This window comes from Pteronotus mesoamericanus, unplaced genomic scaffold, assembly GCF_021234165.1.
Source record: "Pteronotus mesoamericanus isolate MK-2021 breed Mesoamerican mustached bat unplaced genomic scaffold, CSHL_Meso_final contig_46, whole genome shotgun sequence".
In the NCBI taxonomy this organism is placed as follows: domain Eukaryota; kingdom Metazoa; phylum Chordata; class Mammalia; order Chiroptera; family Mormoopidae; genus Pteronotus; species Pteronotus mesoamericanus.
The window spans coordinates 903807-922353 of NW_026555170.1; the positions used below are offsets into that span (position 1 = coordinate 903807).

An 18547-nucleotide genomic window follows, 5' to 3' on the forward strand; every position below is an offset into this window, starting at 1 on the left:
TTGCACGAAGTTTAATTTGGAAGGCAAAAAGGTAACACAATGGAAGGCAGGTCAAGTAAATAAACGCTCATTAGGAAGCCGCTGCTCTGGCTCTCCACCAGCACACCAGGTCAGAGCCAGCAGTAAGTATGAATCAAAGAAAATCCGTGGGTCCAACAAGCTGCCATGTAAAGAGTTCTTCTCCAGCGGAAATCAAAAAGGGAACCTAAAAGAAAAAAGTGGAAAGGTAAGAGGAGACATGCAAGGCTTTTAAAAATGTGATATGGTAACACAGTGGCCCAAATCCTGAGCAGTATTTAAGCCAGGATAGAATCAGAATAAAGCAAATATTTTTCAATGAACTTTTATAGAAGAATCCATAAAAATTAATGTTCAAATCTGAATTCCCAGCACACCTAGGTGAAGCTGACTAGGTAGCCATGGGTTCTCATGCCAGCTCTGTTGTTAATTAGCTGCATGCCTTTATGTAAGTCCGTCCGTCCTCTCAGGCCCAACTCTTAGAGGTGAGGAAGTAGCACTTTAGCCGGAAGAACTTCTCTGGGTCTAAAAAGCTAATAAAGCACTCAATTCCAGTATGGAGGAGGATGGAAAAATAAAGAATTCAAGCAAGAAAATGGAGAAAAATTCCCAGTCTCAGATTTAACAAAGGAAATACAGATGAAATAATTTTTTTTTTCCATTTAAAGATAACTTTATCTTGGGGAAGAATGTGGAGAATAACTCCAAGAAGTGTCCACATGGCTGCTAGAGTCAGGTACACTTGGGATCTGGAACTGGGAGGTAGACCCTGACTGGCAAACCTGAGCTTCCTTTCTAGTCCCTCCAGGAGAGCGCGGCTCCAATGTGCGTACAGTCAGAAAGGAACCCCTTTGCACTAGGGGCTCCGAAGTCTCTAACTGTAGCAGCTGATCTTCCTGCAGCGTGCCATGAAAACACTGTTATCTTCTATGTGTCATGACTTGGAAAGGGTTGGGAAACACACTATCTTTCAGAGGAGCTGGGCCACCCCAGCAGGTAAAAGGACACCACCTTATTTTATGTTTTGGTTCTGATCTGGAATTTCGGCATCAGAGCTTAAAAAGAAAACCTTCTGGACAGAGTGCTTTTATTTTACTAGCAATGGTATTTAGTGAAATGCTACATAATTGCAGAACATTCCTACATTAGTGAAATTGTTAGAAATGCATAAAGAACAAAAACAGGAAACAAAATGTACCCACAATGCCAAACAAGAACAAACAGACCTATTAAAACTCACCTTTCACTCCATCAAATTTCTTAAAGCAACAGACTATGAATTAATACGACACCAGTTCTCACGGCTGAGGTAAGACAGGACTAGAGAATAGGGCTGTCTCACAGAAGAGCTTTGACACATTTACAACTATAAAAGAAATCCTAGTTTAGTACAAGTGTCAAGTTTTGAGATTCTATGATATTAAAAGCCTTAAATCTAAGACATTGGAGCTGGTCCATCTTAGAAGGCAAAAATGACTCATAAGAGAAAGTCTCTTTGATAGTGGTTTTCAGAAAATTCTATTTACAAAGATCTGCTCCCTTAAGGCAAAAATAATTTACCAGACAGTATGCTAAAAGCAGAGGTTCGAGGATTCTTTGAAATGTTAGCTTAGCAAAATTGGACTACTCAACAACTCAGAAGAATTGTTTCCACTGCTAACCAAGAGATAAAGGTTTCCTCCTCTGACAAAAAGACATTCAAAATGGAAGACACCTACACTGAAACGTTAGAATGACTTTGTCTATTTTACTCACGAAGAAAAGACAGCACCACTTGACCAGTCTATTCTAATCATCTTAAAAGAAAGCAAGGCACTACACAAAGGACTGTTAAAAATAATTACTCCCTGTATAGATACAAAAGATAATGCCAGACAGGGTCATTTCTATTCGGAATCTGTATTCCTCTCTAGCACCATCTCTATTCAGACACTAGCACTGAGCAGATAATATTCAAATACTGACTTTCCTTCAAATCCATCTGGTCATCCAATTAAAACTGAAATTAGATAAAATGCAAATCAAAGATCATCCTGCAGAAATTCTAGGTTCAGAGCTCAATTTCAATCACTACAATTTCAGAAGGCACAGATCATATATTTCTAAAACTGAAAGGAGATTTAGAGATCAGCTAATCTAATCCTCTCATTTTACAGATGGGGAAACTGTAACCTAGGAGTTTGACAGATTTATCCAGAATTGTCCTGTTCAACATCATGGCCACTAGCCATAGGTGACTATTTAAACTTAGTTAAAATTAAATAAAATCCAAAATTCCATTCCTCCATCACTTAGCTTTATTTCAAATGTTCAGCGGCCAGAAGTCCCGGCTTCGGACATTTCCACGCTGCAGAAAGTCAGGGTCACCCTCTCCGGATAAAGTCAGTTCTCTTCCATTTCTCCTGGACCATGTTAGAGAAGACCAACTTTGCAGACACATTTTACATAGCCTGACTTAATCCTTTCTTATCAACCTCTCCTGTTTTTTCTGTTTATAAAAAAGAAATTTAACCTTTTTAACAAAAACCTTCTAACAATATGCATATATTTATCATCCAAAAGTCTTCTGAACATATTGGAGAAGGAAAATAAAATTTTTGAGTCAAAATATCTGTTAAAGTTCCCAGTCACTTATTAGATCCAGGGCCTAGAAAGTCAAGTTAAACTTTAATCACAATTTAATTACATCATGTGTTAACGGGAAAACTATTTAACTACCTGCATCAGAGGGTGGACCATGAAGATCACATGGTATGTAAAATGAATGCTAGTCCTGCAAGCCTGGTGATAACCATAATACATTTTACAAATATTGTTTAATGTTGTAAAAGGTGGCCTTGTATAAACACTATGCATTTTGTTATAGAGTCACACTTTCAACTTTCCTGTGAATAGATGATGGGAATCTGATGATATGGATAAAAACCAACTGAGAAAAGAACAAAAAGAGCAAAGCCCAACTGACGATCTACACAAATAGCCCAATCCTCCTCAAACACAATGGGAACTATCATGAATTCCAGTAATCAGAGGCTTGAACAGCGGCAAGAAACTCTGATGAACATCCAGGCCAGTCCTCTCACTGTGCAGAAAGGGAAACTGGGACTGAGGAACAAGCTTATTTGTCTATTACACAATGCAGGTCTTCCAACTTCTAGTCTCATGTTTATTTTTTCCTTGGCTTCTTTCTTTCACAGCACTTTCCACGTCTTAGCATCCAACGATACAGCTATTTTACATCACATTTTCTTGTAGTTAAAAATGATTTATTCATCATACACTCATTCAACACACATGTATCGTGACCATTAGCCTGTGCTAAATCCTTAGGTCCCAACCCTCAGTGGGAGAGACAAGGAAGTGAATCAATAGTTTTACAACAATGTGATAAGTGTAGCATTAGAGACCTGTACAGTGGACCCCCAGGAGCCCCAGGAGAGGCGCCTATGAAACATGGGGCTGAAGTTGACTTGGAGTAGGAATCATCGAGCTATAAAAGTAGGGAAAATAAGGTGGGGTGTCAGAGCAGCAATGAACTTCATGAACACAAATATACTCGATATATTCCTTCCCCCCTCTCTCCCCGCCCCCCTCGTAGCTTTAAGCAGATCAAATACAAAACAGCTCAGTCACCGATTAGAATCATCAATTAGAGCTTTTTGGCAAATAGAGTAAGCAGATTCAAGGTTTTAAGAATAACAGGTAAAGAATTAATCTCGCCCTCTGAAGAAAAAGGGAGTTGAAGAAAGATCATACTGTGTGTTTAGCTCAAAATGTGTTCTACAAATTTAGAATAGTTCCCTTTTTGAGAACTTATGTGGTGGCTAAACTCAATTCAACGTATGATGAAATATCAAAGAGAAATGAAATATTTTAACGCCCCCCCCCCAACAGAAACTTAAAGATTATTACCAGTAGGAGGTCACGTTGAGAGCAAAAACAGGTCTAGAACAAACCAAAAGGATGCTCTTGAACTGACAAGAGGAGGATATAAACCCTGCACACTGTCTTTCCTGTGTGACAAGAGCCTTGGGCCACTTAATGGCTCAACGCCCTTTGAACCTAACTCAACACTGCCCACTTCTGACCAGAAGGTAAAGAAATCCCCACCCAGCATCTAAGTCTACTTGGACCTCTGCTGCCCTCCTGTGACTGAAAAAAAATAGGTTTTATCACCAAGATACTAGGGGCTTCCTCCCCTCAAGTCAACTTGTTATGCTTTGAAGTACAATCTCGCAGCACATGAAGTGTATACTCCACTAGGTGGCAGTATAACCTAAAGAATAATATTTAGACTCTTCCTAAAATAATTCTCTAGATTATTACACTTTGATGAATTTGATAGGCCAATGGTAATTACATATTTGTAAATAGTACTGCTTGTCAGAGTTATGTTTTGCCCAGCCTTGTAGCACCCTTGCTCCATCCAGCATTAAACACTGAATTTTTAAAGACCTATGGAAGAATGGCCTCCATTGTAAAAACAAAGCAACACTAACAGGATTTTAACACAAGCATTAGCCAAACAGTCTCCACCAGGCTGAGCACACTTCCAAGCTCAGGTATGACCTTGTATGCCCATTTAACTTTACCCTTTGATCCAGGGCCCAAGTCCAGGAAATTTCCTTCCCAGACTGTAACCCAAACTATGTCCCTCTTTTGTTCAGTTCCCTTTGGAACACCTAGATAGTTTCCCATACCTTTCCTTTTTTTTAAGAACTGCACAAAGATATATGGAAAAACAAAACAGAAAATAATTACAGAGTATGTAAATTTTTAAATATTCAAATCTGCTGGTTTTAAATGTTGCCCCCAAATTAATGCAAAAGCGTTATACCACAGATTGTTTATTCTTTTTATATCCAACTCTCAACATACTTGGCAAGTATGGAGAATGTTCAATCTGTTTTGTTTTACCTTCTGAGTTGGTATAAATACTGAGAACTTACTTGGAAACTACTTTGAAAGTGTTATGTCATACTGCTCACAGAACTGAGTTAGAGGCACATAAAAAGGGCAAACACATATATGTTATGAATTAAGAACAGGACAGTAAATGTCAAAATAAAGGCTCTCTGTGGGCAGCCCCCCAGGGAGAACATACTCTCTATAAAATGACCGAACACTGTAATCTGGGATTGGAAGACTCTGCCGTACCTTAGACCCATAATTCCCAACTGCACAAGTGGCTCTAGGTTGTTACAAGTCTGCAGTATACAGTTTCTCCTAAGCCTGCCTTTTTTGGTCTCCATTTTTGTCACAATTTTGAAATACTAAGCTCTCTGCAGGAGAGTCCTCCTCCGATCATGGCAGCCCTAGGAAACAATTCTCCAGGATTTGCTATCTCCCTGATCTCAGAAAACATCCTTGGAATGTTTATCCCTTTCTTAAGATATACATGACTCATCTAGAAAAAAATAACTTGAGATATCTAGAATAAGGCAATCAGAAGACTTACAACCTTTCCAGCAAAGTTACTACCAGTAAGCCCAAGAGCCACTCATGATGTCTGTAGGCATAAGGTCAGTGTTGGTGGGTAAGCTTTGTAGCCGTACTCCCAAGAGTTACTGGTCAGACACCCCGTCTGCTGCCTCTGCACAGTGGCTCCCTTCTCAACTCCCACAGAACTTTGTTCACATCTTTCGTGTGGCTTGAACTCTGCTGTATTTAACTGCCGTGTGTACAGTCCTTCTCCCCTACAATAGGGCAGGAGCCATATTTTACTCTTCTTCGTATTTCCAGTAATAAGGCACTGACTGGCACATAGAAATGGCAGAAGTGGGGGGGACAACTCAAGTTCTGATCAGTTCTCCAAAGAGATAAATTGTATTAGAATAGTAAGGGGAAAAAAACTGTAGAAAAAGTGGTTCCCAAACTTTTTCACTGCAGTAAACAACCTGTCACCTTACCACTATTAAAAATGAAATAGAACTGTTTTCGAGGTAACATCAACAATGAAAAGAATCTACGTAATATAAGTAACTGATTAATTCATGCCAGAAATTGAAGTATAGTCATTGTCACATTATTGCATTCATTTAGTAGTAGGTTGGCCAAAAAGTTTGTTTGGTTTTTTCCATAATAGCTCTAGTAGCACTTAATTGTCTTTAACTTCATTCAAAACAATTTGTTAGATTGTACTGAGACAGCTGTCATATCAGCATGCATTTAAAAGAAACTTATCAAAATTGCTTAATTTTTGCGTAGCCATTTTAATACTGAAGATGGAAGAAAATAAGCAACATTTTTGGCATATTATGCTTTATGATTTCAAGAAAGGTAAAAACACAACTGAAACACAAAAAAGATTTGTGTAGTATATGGAGAAGGTGCTGTGACTGATCAAACATTTCAAAAGTGGTTTGCGAAGTTTCATACTGAACTTTCTTGCTGGACAATGCTCCAAGGTCAGGTAGACCAGCTGAAGTTGATAGAGATCAAATCAAGATATTAATTGAGAACAACTGACATTATACTACACGGGAGATAGAAAACATACTCAAAATATCCAAATCAATAAAGTTACTAGTGAAAATTAAAAATTTGTCTTTTATTTTACAGAAAAAACCATAGAGACTTTTTGCCCAAACCAATGCATGGTTAACTTTTTGTGTTGGATTTCTGATTAGCACAGAAATGATAGCTTTCCAAGTAGTGATAGAAAGAGGTCAACCCTGGAATATTCTTCCCCCAAATATGATAACATTTCCTAAGGTTCTCTTTCCTCTACCACCCAGTAAACACTACAACACTAAATTTTGTAGCGAAAAGGCAAAGAAAAGAGTACATTCATTCATCAGTAAGCTAAGTAGGGTATTAGGAGAGCTGTAGAACAAGAGCAGCACTGGCCTAAGGCACTATTCTGCAACTGCCTATGTGGCCGGCGAAGGCCATTGGTTTATTCTGGACCTCTACTTTCTTAAATGTAATATAGGTGTTGCTATATAGAGTATGGAAAACACTCATGTACTTCTTAGAGCTTCCGATTCTGCTTGGAAGGGCAGGATAGAGGGGAGGGCAGAACACACACAAAGGAGAGTCCAAGCAAAGAAAGCTCTTCAACTTGCCAATGAAAACAACTCCAGCTCCAATGCTGTCTTATATGTGGAAAATCTATATAAGAGTCTGTTTAGAAAATAAGTGTTCTGCCTGGCCAAGTGGCTTAGTTGGTTGGTGCATCATCCCATATCCCAAAATGTTGTGGGTTCGATCCCTGATGAGGGCACATACCTAGGTTTCAGGTTCGAACTCCAGTCAGGGCATATACAGGAGGCAATCAATAGATGTTTTTCTCTCACATCAATGTCTCTCCCCACCCCTCCCCGCCTTCCTCTCTCTCCAAAAATCAATAAATATATCTGTGGGTGAGAATTAAAAAAATTTTCTCTTAAAAAAAAAAAGGAAGAGAAAAAAGAGCTCTACTGATAAAAAAGGAAAAATGGCAAATAAAACAAGTGGCATCTCATCCTATATTCTAAAATGTTCTCCCAAGCTGATCCAATTTCCCCTTTTATTTCTCCTTTAGCACACATATTAGCAAATGGCCACAGTCATTCATTCAGCATATACTGGATGTCTGTCAGGTGTAAGCACTATGCTAGGTACTACGGAGACAATGGCCCAGCATTTAAAATCATCAAAAATCAAAAATCATAAAAAATTACAAAGCAAATCTAAAAGCAAAACCTACAATTTTTGCCTCTTCCAAGATCTCAGTTATTTTCATGGAGTTACTGGTGCAGAAATTTATGTATTAGCTACAGGCAAACTCCCATTTTCTGTTATCTTAATGATTTGCAGAACAGCGAGAAGAAAAGGCAATGACCAAGAGCAGCAGCACTGATGAATCATGATGATATTAATGCATACTTTGCAGACTGATGAAAAATTCTGCAAACGTCTTATCAGCAATATGGGAACCCTGCCAACCATGATCAAAACCAGCCCCACACAATTTCCATTTCTAAAATCAACATGATGGGACAAAGTCTATGATCCCAACTTACATTCTTACAGTCTCCCACTCCGCAATTAAGCAAACAGGAACGAGTCAGCCAACGAAGTTCATGACAACAAGGTGCAGGATGGTGCTGGCAAAGAGAAAATCAGCAAAGGCTCGCTCTGGGGAGATGCCTTGGAAATCTGCTTTGTTCTGTGGGTTGATCTGTATTCTCAGACAAACTGCACAAGAAGCAAAACACAAATATTATCCAGAAGTATAAAACAAATATGACTATTAATCAACACATACACCCTCTATGACACAACAATTCCATTTTAACAGAAATGGTGCATAAATGTATCAAAAGGCATGCATAGGAACCATACCCACGACAGCTCCCAACTGGAAGCAGTCTAAAACGTCTGTCAACAGTAACAGAGATAAATTATGGCATATGCGTAAAATAAACACCATATAGCAATGAAGGGGGGGGGGGAATGAAGGAAGGTGGTAAAAAGGTACAAAGTTCCAGTTATAAAATAATTACTAGGGATCTAATGTACAGCATGATGATTATATCTAACACTGTTACATGATATATAGGTAAGTTGTTAAGCGTGTAAATCCTATGAGTTCTAATCACAAGAAGAAAATTTTTTTCCTTTATTTTCTTTTTATTGTACCTATGTGAGAAGACAAATGTTCACTGAACCTACTGTGGTAATCCTTTCATAATATATGTAAGTAAAATGGTCCTGTTGCACGCCTTAACCTTATATAGTGATGTATGTCATAAAACGGGGGGGGGGGGGGGGGGCAGAGAGGCAAAACCAGCAAACCCAAAAAAAAAGAACTTCACAACATGGATGAATTCCACAAATAAAATGTTGAGCAACACAATCCAGTCAAAAAAATACATGCTGTGTAATTACACTGATAAAAGGTAAAATGAGGCAAAACCAATCTATGGTAACACAAGCCAGGAGAGTGGTTTTTCTTTCACAGGAGGGAGTGACTAGTAAGGCGCAAGGCAGAGGTCTCTAAGGTGCTGGCACTGTTCTGTATCGTGATCTGGGTGACGACTAGACAGGCGAATTTAAAAACACATCAAGTTGTACACTTACATTTTACACACTTCTCTGTTAAAGGAAAAAATGTAACCTCTCAGAGTTAGGCTAGAAACCAAAAGCTTACTCAGGAAAAAATATATATATATTTATATATATATTAAAAAAATATATATATTTATATATAAAAATATATATATTATATATAAAAATATATATTATATATATAAAAATATATATATTTATATATATAAAAATATATTTATATATATAAAAATATATATATAAAACCAAAAAATCATTAGAACTCTCTTATTGCCCGATTAAGCTTATAATTATACCTAGATTGGAAAGAAGTTGAGGCATAACAAAGAGACTGAGTTGAATGACAAAAATTTATAAAACTCTTAACTTTCAATGGGCTGTAAATACTGGATAGCAGAGATTATAAACGGAAGATGCTTATCTGTGAGGACCTCACAGTTGTAGAAAATCTTTGATCTCAAAGTTCTAGCAGCTGCTCATCTCAAAAACAAGGCAAAAGACCTAAGCTACATCAACTTTGACAGAACTCTCCATTGCCACATTCTACATCCTTAAAGGTTCCAACCTGATATATTGGCCACGGTCACCATTTGACATTAAAAGAGCTCCAGGAATACACTTTCCAGAAATATCTTTATGCCTGTGATAAACAATCATACTGCTTAAGAAAACCCAAATTTACTTCAGGCTGGCATCCATCCCATCGATAACCAAGAAAAGGGAACAAACTGAGATCTAACCCAAAGATCAGTAAACTACCAGACTACTTCTCCACAGCCCATCACCATGGCAACAGAGTTTTCATTATGCTTAAACATGTAAACACCATGGAAGCACCACCGATCTTTTGAAGCACCTGGACCCTTCAAAATGTGAAGGACACTGACTGAAGCAAGAACAACCGATTAAAATCCTGCTGCGGAGGGAGCACAGACTGGTTCGTGCATTTTGGGGAGCAACTAACAATATCTATTAATATTTAAAATGTTTTTACCTTTTGACTAAGGAATTTATCTTACAGAACAATGACATTCTAACAGCATGTTTGTAAAGTTTTAAAAAAATGAAAATGTCCAAACGTCATCAATGGGGTTATTTAAATAAATTACACTACATACATGCATTGAAATCCCATGCAATCATTCAAAAGAATGATTTCAATCTCCATAGGTTGACAGCAAAGATATCCAAGACATATTATACCAAAAAAAAGCCAAAAATTTATTCCATTCTGTATTTCTCCTTTAAAAAATGTGTACACACACGTGCACGCACATGTGTGTGTATGTGTGTAGAGAGAGCATTATTTTCTCATTTATTTCAGTTGGACTCAAGGAAAATCTGGAGAAACAGATACAAAACCATTAATAGTGGCTATTGGGGTGGAGAACAGGGTAGTGTTTCAGGAAGTATGAGGGAACAAACGAAAGAGAAGCTCCCCATGGAGGTGGATAAAATAATAAATTGATCTATTATCATTATCATGATCACAGTAACCCAAGTTATTACAATGACAACATAAATTTTTGTCCTGCTGAGATGCAAAGAACCCTGGAGGTCATACGGGACAACACTCCATTTAATGCATAAAATGCCCAAGAGGTAGCAGGGGTGGGCGTGCTGCGGGGGGAGGCTGCATGAATCACCCGGGAATCTTTCCAAAGCATCTCACCATTCCAGAACCTGGTAAGCCATGCCAAGTTGGAGAATCACAAACCTTCTGGAGTCTACTGATAGGGGTGTCATATCCTTCACACGCACTGGCCAAAGGCAAAGCATACTTGTTCAAAAGGCTCCTCCACCAATGATCCTTCAGTCATTCCCTGAGCACTTCCAGCGATGGAAATTCACTGCTTCCTGAAGCAGCCTCTCCGTTTTAGCAGTTCTAATTTAATCTAGCTCCTTAAATGTTTATTCATTCAGCAAAATATTAACTGAGCATCTATTATGTGTCATGCATTGTCCCAGGTTCTAAGAATATGGCAAAGAACCAAACAGATTAAGAGTCTGGCTCAAGGAACTTATACTCTGATGGAGAGAAACATAATAAATAAATAAACAAATAAACAAGGAAATATCATGTAGTAATATGAAGAAAATAAAACAAGGTAATAACAGAGTAACAGAAACTGCTGAATATTTTTTTTATCTGGTGGTCACGAACCCCTCCAAGAAGGTGCTATTTAAGACCAAAATTGGAAAGACAGGAGCCAACCATGTAAAGCTCTAGAGACAGAGCATTCCAGGTAGCAAGAACAATCTTGACATGTTGTTGGTATAACAGGTAAGACTAACCAGACTAGAGTGACCAAAGACAAGAGGAAGGTGGCTGGACAGGAAGGTTTAATCTGGAGTAGCATATCAGACATCAAGTGAAGATAGCAAATGGACAACTGGATTTACTAATTTAAAATTTCAGGGAACGGTTCAGAAATAAAAATATAAATGTGGTAGTTGTAGTTATATAGACATTATTTAAATTCATCTATAAAACAAAATACAGAGAAGAGAAGGTGTCAAGAACCATGCCCTCCAACAGAGAAGCACCCAGTACAAAGAGTAGGAAGGAAAAACCAATGTGGTGAGAAGGAACAAGATAAGTGTAGTTCAGTAACAGCTTCAAGAAGGAAGTACTCCACACAGAAGGAACAGCCGACTATATTAAATGTTAAATGTTGCCAAGCATGGAAGGAAGGTGAGGTACATGGCCATTAGATTTGGCAGGAGTAGTTTCAGTTGGTGGAGAAAGGCCACCACCAACAGGTGGTTAAGGAATGAATGGAAAATGAGAAACAGCAACTAGACTATTCTTTCTAGGAATTCTGTGATGACAGAGAAGAAAAAAAATGCAATGATAGCAGGAGCGATACCTAGGGTCAAATGAATTCTTTTTAATTAAACAGTATTCGAGCATGTTTGCATGATGAAAGTACAGAGGAGAGAGAGAGATTAATGAAGTAGAATGGAAGGATGATTGTAGAAGCTGAGTCCCTGAGTGAGCAAGGACACTGGACCCTCTGTACAAGTGAAGAAGCCGGCCTCTGATGGGAAAGGGACGTATCATCCACCACCACGAAAGTCAGTCAGAGTCAGGATACGAGGGCAGGTGGGCTCCTGATGCCTTGGTGGGAAGATGAGAGGATTCCTGTCTACTTTTTTAGCAAAAAAAATAAAGATCATCAACTGTGGATAAAGGAAAAGAGGAAATACAGAAGAGAGCAGAAAGAAAAGTTATAAAGCATATTTTAGAAAAGCAAACATATTGGGGAAGTATTATAGGACCACCAGGCAGGGCTGAGTGCCCATTTGTATCCCTGGGCTCACCAATACTTCCCATCACAGCACTATATCCATATTTACTTGTCTGTATCTCCCACTAGATTGTAAACATCATGAGAACAGAGAACAGTTGTGTCTCTCAGTTGAATCCTCAGTTTCTCGGCAAAGAACCCAACACATAATTGCTCAGTGTTTCTTAAATTATTACGGGCATGCTCACAATTTAACATATATAGTGTTAAGCACTGAGGATGCAGAGATGAAAAGACAGCCCCTACCCTCAAGGGGCTCACCTTTCAGAGGACAGACAGACATGCAAACACAGAACAGTAGCAAAGTGCCACCTATCTGCCTACTTCTCTCTCTCTCTCTCTCTCTCTCTCTCTTTTTCTCAGAACACACACACACACACACACACACAGAAATAGGAACATAGAAGAAAAGGCATCAATGCTAGGAGAATCAGAGGATTCCAAAGGGAAGTAGCACTTGAGCTGAGATGTCTAAGGAGTGAAGGAATTTTCCAGGCAGTCAAGCAGAAGTAAAATTGCTTGAGATGTTCAGGGAATAACAAGTTAACTCAGTAATGCTGGAGGATAAAAGTACAGAGGGCAAAGGCAAGAGATAAAGAGATCATGACAGAGCCTATATACCGTGGGAAAAAAATTGTAATTTTTCTTTGGGAACCACACAATCAGATTTGCAAGTCAAAGCAAGCCTGCAAACAGTGGGAGGTGGACTGGAGGCTGGGAGAGCAGTGTGAAAGCTTACAGTAGCCTAATAAGTGTCAGTGTCAACTGAGCATAAAGAGGTAGCAACAGATATGAAATAGATTTAGAGGACTCTCAGGCACAAGATTGGCAAACTTCCAATCTCTTGTATAGCAATTATGAGAGATACTATAAGGGCCCATAAAACTGATGGGATAATTCCCCCCAAAATGCTGGCCTCCAGTGCACACAGCCCAGTCACTCCCAGAAAACGTTCTGGATTAGGCCTCCTTGCCTTTCAAATCAAACTGCTTTTGTATTTGTAAACTAGGGGAAACAAAACCTTTTTTTAATCCAAAACTGTTTCATATAGATTAGAGAACAGAATACACTGAAGTTGTGAAATAACTTTAAAGATTACTTCAAGATCAAAGACTTATTTTAAAGACACTCAATGTTTTCCATTTATTCCTCCTACACAGCACTTTACATGAGCACAAAGAGGGATTTCAGTTAGGTAAAAAAGGAAAGTAGAAGAGCTGCCAACACTGGAATGTTGGTCTGAAAAAGGGACAGACATCCTCCTCTAGAGGTATCTAACCACAAGATAAACAGTCAACTGCTGAGGATGTTTGAAATCTGTAGTGAAGAAAAATATATTCTACCTCTGACGTCCTTTCAATGACTACTACACTATACACTGATCAAAAAAAATTTTCCAAATGGCAATTTTCTTGATAATTTCTGGCTCTTCCTTGAAACAATGGGTAAGTGTCCAAGGCATAAAGGAATAGAGGAAAACAGACCATTTTCATCAGGACCAAATAACACCAGTCTTTTTAGTGTGGTAGCATTCTATATTGGTTTAAAATGTATTGATCAATTTTCAAAGAATACTCGCATATGCTAAATGAACACATCCAGAAGGAATGGATGGAAGAGAACAGACTGCCAAAAAGAAATGAGGCCACCAGACTAAAGAACTTTTCTCACCAATTGATCCTACATGCTAACACCAATTTTAAGTCTCTCCCTTACTCAAATTAAAAACAAACAAACAAACTTTAGATGTTTTCCTGTTACCCACAGGACAAAATTCAAATTCCTTGGCCTGACACTCAAAGCTCTAGCACGCAGTACTACCAATCAACATCTCCTACAATTCCCTTTCTCAGCCAAACTGGCCTCCTCCCTTCCCTCCCAACAGGAAACATACCACAAGGAAGTTAGAATCACCAGCACCATAAATATGTACAAGGCTTCCCTTCCCAACAATCAGAACAAAGGATAAACTTCAAATACAAATTCCCCCTTAAAACTAGTCTTCGAAGCTAACAAATGACAGAGGAAGTAAGGTCAATACCGTCATAAGAAATATAAATGATACCCTTCTGTGGTAACTATGAATTGGCATAAATCATTTCTTCTCAAGGTACTTTCATTCCCTGGCCCAATTACCTGTTATCTAGCAGCTTAGGAAGTCCCAATCCCCCCAAATTGACTTCACTACTCAAGTTCCCTTTCACAACAACCTCTCACTGGAGAGGAGGGAAGGGAATCTGCCAATTTTCCTTTAGCCACAACAGACTCAAAAACAGGACTTAGCATAAGGAAAAGTTTTCTGCTCAAAAATCTTCTGGTTTTAGCACACTAATAATCTATAGCTCTAGTACACACCCACTCTTCAGCGAACCAGTTTTCCATATAGCCCTCAGGAGTCATTTTAACCCTAGAAGCTTATAAAGTCAGGGCGATTTCAGTATAGAGATGTCTTCTTTTTTTTAAATCAGATTCTGGCCCTGTTTCTCAATATTCCTTTTCCTGACTGGCTAATAAAAGCTTCCTGTCTGAACAGTATTGGGGGAAGAGGAGGTTGAGTCTTCAACAAAGAGGGTATGGTATCTGGTGCATCTGATGATGGCACCATATCAACTCCTGAAGGCCAAAATGCTGCCACAGACAACAGGGTCCCGGTCATCTAAAGCAAAATTCAAAGACGATGAAATATCCATCAAATTAACAGGCTAACTGTGCAATTACACCACGCTAGTTCACAAATCATTAAGTCCTTAGGTTTAAGTTCTGAGAAAGAGAGGTAGAGTATATCTGAGTAGGAACTAGTAATTTGAATGTGTATGAAGCATTCTACAGATCTATAATTTAAAGCTGTAATAAAGTTTCCATTGTAAATGAAGCCTCCAGACCATTTTATAGCTATATTTTGTCTGTGTCCTAACCAAACCGTAAACTAGTGTTGGACAGGAAACATGTACTTGACACATCCCCAAAGCTTTGAGCATAATACCAATGTGATTAGATTCAAAAATACAATTGATGGCCTAACCAACAACAATTACAGTGGGGGGAAAAAGTGAATCTTGGCATGTTTTTAAAGTTGTAGAGCAGGCAATACCAGTGACTGGCAAGATCCATGTGGTAGCCACCTATAAAATGGACTAGCTAACACTCCTGGACTCAACTCTGGACTCAATATTCACTGAATCACTGAGCAAGAAAGGTCAGGTTTTTTGGCAAAATTGTATGGGTACAGTCGGCTTTCATTAAATATGACAGTCTACAATGCGTCACACGCTGGAAGTCAGGAAGAGTAATAAAGCTAAAATAGAACTACATAAATAAAAACTGAGTTCAGGATAATGAAATTACATCTTCATCCACAAGAAATAAGTGGCAGCTAAAACCCAGTCAAGCAAAGAATGATTCAACAAGCCAGGCTCCCATATTTATATTTCTTACACTGTTCATTGAAACGTTTCACCAGAGGTTAGAAATAATTAGGCAAAGGTGAAAGAGAGGCTTCAGAGTAGGGTTTTCCATCTTAAAAGTCTACCAACTTCAAAAGGGTGTTAAAGTTAAGTGAAATTTGGAATGGAATTTTCCCTGGACCGATATGAAGTGAAGCGGGTCACCAGGTTGAGCAGCAGCATTAAGGTCGTTTCTTTACAGAATTAATTCCAGCTACTATGAAGTTGTTTGGTATTTGGTATGTGACAACTTTTCTGAGCCTCAATTTCTCCCTTCATAAAGAGGTCGATGGAGGCTCCTCTCCTAACTTCACAAGGCAGTAATCTGATATAAAGAGTATTGTGGGAATAAAAGCAGAGCACCAAAGTTACACATTATTACTGCGATTACTTATAGAAATATTACCCGCTAGGATGAAGCTCCCCACACAAGAGATGAAGCCCGAGAGGAAAGAGTTGAAGGGGAAGGTCCCCACGAGGAGACAATAACCGAACTGCAGCGCCCCGGTCAGCAGTATATACAGGAGGTAGGCGTCCAGCAACTTCAGACGCTGAGGAGTGGTGCTCAAGTACTCTTCTAAGAACCGCGAGACGACCGACACTACTGAGGCCGACATGACTACAAGATAGACAGGCCGACCCTAACTCCTACAGGACGCGACCACCACAACGGAAGTAGAGTTTACGCGTGCGCACTGCTGTACCCCAGCTCCGCCCTCCCTGATTGGCCCATTTGCGCAGCCATAGAGGCGGAGCAAAGCACGAAACGACTAATGCGCAGACGCACAATACATCTACAAAAGAACTACAGCCAGGAAACGCTAATGCGCCTGTGCATTGGATATCCCGCTGGCTGGAGACGTGTTCTTTTTCTGTCCAATTACTGGAGTCGCGTTAGTGACGCTCAAAGTTGCCCTGGCAACAAGATACTGTGGAAGGAAGAAGGGGAGAGTTTTTTCCGCGGACTGCGTAGCTACCTAAGGGTTCCGGCTTTCTCTGGTCCACTCTCGTCCTCAAAGATAAACTGGTTCTGTTTTGAATCAATGCCTGGCGCTCCCCCGGTTCAGTACCAGCTCGGCCCTAACTCTGTTAAGGCTATATTCACTGCATATATCTGTTCCAGATCGTTAGAGCAAGTTAAGTTAGTTCACCCGCAGTGAAAACCACTGTGGTGAATCACTGCTCAGGCCCTAGTTTGGAAGTGGCTATTGGGGTAGGAAGGTGCGGCGCGTAGGGAGGAATGGAGCTTGACCTTTACAGGGCCCTGCGCTGGGCATGGGATGCGGCCCTGGGGGTGCTTACGAGTAAGCACGCGCTAGAACCTAAGCCTACAGGTATTCATTCATTCAGCAAACATTTATTGGGCACGTTCTCAGGCCCCACGTTGTCTAAATTGTAGGTACTCCCCGGGGAAATCATTACAGTCGTAAAAAAGCGGGTAATAGGGTAGAGATTGAAGGGGAAAGTGAGGAGAATTAGGCCAGGTGTGGGGGGCGGGGGGAAGGAAGACAGTTGGTTAAGGTGCCTGGAGCAAACGCAGTTTAGCAGCCTTCTACTCCCAAGCTGGCCGCTTGAAAGCCGTGTACGTAACATCCCGGGATGTCAGTGCTGAGAGGCTCGCAAGAGCATTGCCTATCCACTCCAACTCATATTGTAGAGGAAACTGAAGTTTTGAGGTTTTATATTTTAACAAGTAGGATTAACTATATTTAGCATTTTAACTTTTTTACAAATTAAGGTCTGCCTTAATTTTCGGCTCTCACTGCCCGTTTGGTTTCGCATGAATTTGATCTTCCAGACCTAGTTCATCTCACCTTTCAGCTGCAAGTCACACATAGTCAGCCAGGTACTTTTGCCGCTTTTTGATAACTTTGAGCTATCTTAGGTTCTCAGAAAAAAAAGCCTAAAACAAATGAATGACAACGTTCCTTCATTTTCATGTTCTATTTGTATTTAGACTGGAAAATCTCAGTATCAACTAATTTACTGATTGTCAGTTGTGGGCAAAGCCTTGCTTAAGTTCTAGAAAGAAGAAAAATAAGGGCAGTGCGAGTGAACAACCAAGTAGCTTTCTCTTTCAGTATAATATGGCAAGCAACAGAAGTTTCTCTGATAAGCTGAACCTTTCTCCCTGCTACATCAGCAAATAGGAGGATATCTTCCTCACCAGCATTCAACCTCAAACTTTAAAGTCTAGGCTGATGCTTTTTAATCATTCAGGAGCAGATTCCTAGGGGTTCTACTCTATCAGCCAGGCTCCTTCCAGCAGTTTCTCCCTTTTGTTTTGTCTGCCTTTGATCCACATCAACTATCATCATTAGCATCTCCACAGGAAATCCCAAAAGGGAACAGTAGGAGAGATGAAAAACATCAAATTCACCTAGAGAATACATCCTTTTCTGAGACCTGCAAAGTCAAACTGCAATAGAATGAACTAAAACTTCTCTGGACTACTTAAAATAACAAGAACATGTTTTATTATGTGTTCAGTACATGATTCTATAATCATTGAAACATTTTTGATAGATCAATAGGAAAGTGTTAATACTCATGTTTCAGTAGTTTAAACAATTTCAATAGTTTAAATCAGAATCGTAGTATATGTAAAAATTCATGTCCAGAGTAGTGGATAAGATTATATCCTCTACCATCAGACAATCCTGGGTTGGAACCTTGATCCTGCTGTTTAGTACTGATCTGATCTAAGTTAGTCTGACACCC

General features: G+C 39.4%; 1 protein-coding gene across 1 annotated transcript; it reads right to left on the reverse strand.

Moving 5' to 3' along the window:
• On the reverse strand, positions 1 to 16519 carry DAD1 (defender against cell death 1). Its single transcript, XM_054577719.1, has 3 exons — positions 16233 to 16519; positions 8025 to 8199; positions 1 to 205 (listed from the first exon to the last, which is right to left on the reverse strand). Exons 1-2 carry the CDS (start codon positions 16441 to 16443, stop codon positions 8069 to 8071), a joined length of 342 nt encoding a protein of 113 aa, XP_054433694.1. The 5' UTR covers positions 16444 to 16519; the 3' UTR covers positions 1 to 205; positions 8025 to 8068.
• Positions 16520 to 18547: the final 2028 nt, after the last annotated feature.